The following is a 2,805-nucleotide window of genomic DNA, read 5'->3' on the forward strand; positions in this document are numbered from 1 at the left end:
TCTAAGCCAAGAGGTGAGGAGGGTGATAACGGGAGACCCAGGCCATTCAAGGGAGCAGCTCCTAGATTTCTCTCCTCTGCTAATTAGATGTGGAGCACCTGGACTAGTTGCCAAAGATATTCACAGAGAATTCATGGGAAAGCTCCTGAATCAGGCCCCAAAGGATATTAGTGTGAGTGAACTTTCTCCTAACGCAGCGGGCAGCCAGTCAGCCATCAGTGTAGAGCAATTAAGCAGTATAAAGAGCCTCTATAGAGCCCTTCACACATTAAACTGGGGGCTGAAGCTGAAGGAGAGGCCAGGAAATGTTGAAGATGGCTGCTATGGGCAGTGAGATGACGATTCCAGACACAAGAGTTGGAAAAGGACTGGTCAATACTCACAAAACTTAAAGCAATTCTATTTTTCCATTTCACCAGGACATTTTCCTTATAATTTTGTTCAAAGTTGCACATGACGCTAGTGCATAGTACATATGACCCCTATCTCTAATGAAAATCCATTTCCTTCTTCATATTTTTCAGTCAAAACCTCTAGGAAAAGGAACTTTCTCAACATGGCAGAGATGTTTTACTATTTCAGAAGACAAACTGTAGAAAGAAGTGACAAAGTTGTGGAAGAGGGAGAAAAGAAAGAACTGCAGAAAGAGAAGGTATCAGGAAACCTCTCTGGAGACGATCAAGACATCTCCTCAGGCTCCATGGTGGCCATGGTAGTTAGTAGTGATCAAGAGAACAATGGAAGTGAAGAGAGCTCTGAGGAAGATTTCATCTTGGCACCCGAGTTTGTCCCGGGACATTTGGAATATTTGGAAGATGCCCTGATATGTCCTGAACTGCCAACTGACTACAAGACTTATGCCAGTGACTATAACAGCAGTGATGACAGTGAGGGTGACCATTCTATGCCTCCCCAGAAACAACTGCAGAAAGAAAATGAATCAGCACAGCTATCTGAAGACAATCTAGACATCTCCTCAGGCTCCATGTTGCCCACAGATGACGCAGTGGTAGTTAGTAGTGATCCAGAGAAGAATTGAAGTAAAGAAAGCTCTGAGGAAGAAGTCATCGTGGCACCCGAGTTTGTCCCGGGACATTTGGAATATTTGGAAGATGCCTTAATGTGTCCTGACCTCCCAACTGTCTACCACACTTATGCCAGTGACTACAGCAGCATTGATGACAGTGAAGGTGATCATTCTAATGATGGCTACAAGAACCACGGCAGCAGCAGTGATCAAAGTGACAATCATTGCCATGATGCTGACGGCAGTGATGTCTGCAACAATGACAATGGTGAGTAAGGAGAGAGGGTGCTGAGAAGGACTTTGGGAGGGCTCAAAATGTTGACAATGTGCTCCCATGGGAGCAAAATGAGTGAGACATTGAATCTCATAAGGAGCATTAAAAGGATTAGTTTGGAAACCATTCCAAAGTATTGACATTTTCCTCTCTTTCAAATATGTTTTTCCCTACATAATTTTGTTCACTTGTTGAGAACACTTGAGTGTATCCTCTCCTGACATAATCGATCCTCCATGTTCCATTTTTCTCTTTCACAGTCATCCTTCAGAAACAAGAAATGGACCCTGGTGACTTGCACCTTCACATCCTCCAGAGTAAGGTAGAATACAACTACACAAAGGTGGTTGAAGGAAATGGAAAATCTGTAGAAAGGAAAGAGGAGCAGGAAGAAGAGCACAAAGAGTCCAAAGCAAGAAGTCGATGGAAAGATCGGGAAGATTCACCCTCAGGCTTCACTTTGGTTGATGGCATCTCCATGTCTACTTTAAGAGACCCAGAAATAGGTGCTACAAATGAACAGAGTTTTAATGAAGACATCTTTGACGTTCATGATAATCTTCTCTTAATTCCCAGTCCGGCTCTTGTTGAAAGAGTGAAACCTGAGCCCTGTGCCAGATGCTGTCCATGTTTTTGCTTTCCTTGCTTTCCCTGTTTTCATAGAGTTTGGAAATGGCTGGTGACAATTTTCAATGTGAGCAAGAAAGCGCAGGTAGCCAATGGGCACTCAGATTCTAGAGCCCGCCAGTGATTTGCAATGATGCTATCAAGGAGTTGATGGTGACAACTATTTGCACATTGATTTCTGGGGTTTTCCTTGAATTCTCTTCCCCTTTTTATTTTCTTTTTCCCAAGTGGCTAGCTGGGAAGAAGCCAGGTCTTGACACTAGGGAAGCCAGCTTCTCCCTTTTTGAGGTCACTTTTAAGAGGACTATAACTACATGTTCAGACCCACCTCCAAACAATAATAGTAAATGTAACAATTACACAGAAAAACTCATTCTCAATGAATGCCAATTTGAAGATACAGGAGGTTACTAAGTTTTGCTGACATTTCCCTTTCATCCTTTTTGTAACAAGTCATTTTTAATTTGAAATGCTTGTCTGGGAGGGGATGCTGGAAGAATTCTGGTGACGGAGAAAAACATTTCAATAAAATCTATTTTTGCACACTATCTTTGTATGTGGTTACTGCTTCAGTGTTTTCTATGTGTTTCTGACAGTATTCGAAATAGGTATGGTCAGTCTGTATCAATTTGGAAGTTATTCCAAAGTATTGATACTATATTAACATTCATTTGTACATATGGCTTTACTTACATAATTTTGATCCCTTGTTGAGACCAGTTCACCATCCTCCCATGGAGAATGTGAAATAGGATTAGGAGTCAAGGAAAGATTATCCTGAAGCAGAGTTGATAAGGTTTGATTAACCCAATTTAGATCTGTCAGTATTACACTCTGGGGGTTGCTGCCACTTCCCTGAGACTGAGAAAGCATTCTA

At 42.0% G+C, this 2,805-nt stretch overlaps 1 protein-coding gene across 2 annotated transcripts; it reads left to right on the plus strand.

Annotated features, from left to right (window-relative positions):
• The first annotated feature begins 1,078 nt into the window (after positions 1-1,078).
• Positions 1,079-2,476, plus strand: LOC116423046. 2 transcript variants are annotated; one of them, XM_031963942.1, is made up of 2 exons: positions 1,079-1,295; positions 1,562-2,476. In XM_031963942.1, exons 1-2 carry the CDS (start codon positions 1,121-1,123, stop codon positions 2,050-2,052), a joined length of 666 nt encoding a protein of 221 aa, XP_031819802.1. In that variant the 5' UTR covers positions 1,079-1,120; the 3' UTR covers positions 2,053-2,476. The 2 variants fall into 2 exon arrangements, with proteins under 2 accessions (XP_031819802.1, XP_031819803.1); XM_031963943.1 differs by having other exon boundaries at positions 1,081-1,295; positions 1,573-2,476.
• The last annotated feature ends 329 nt before the right edge of the window (positions 2,477-2,805 follow it).

This window comes from Sarcophilus harrisii, chromosome 3 (assembly GCF_902635505.1).
Source record: "Sarcophilus harrisii chromosome 3, mSarHar1.11, whole genome shotgun sequence".
Lineage (NCBI taxonomy): Eukaryota > Metazoa > Chordata > Mammalia > Dasyuromorphia > Dasyuridae > Sarcophilus > Sarcophilus harrisii.

Bases quoted from the DNA above. Each gene is read 5' to 3' on its own strand.
- LOC116423046 (XM_031963942.1), top strand. From the start codon at position 1,121: ATGTGTCCTGACCTCCCAACTGTCTACCACACTTATGCCAGTGACTAC. The intron at 1,296-1,561 runs GTGAGTAAGGAG...TCTCTTTCACAG, and splicing joins TGTCTGCAACAATGACAATG to TCATCCTTCAGAAACAAGAA.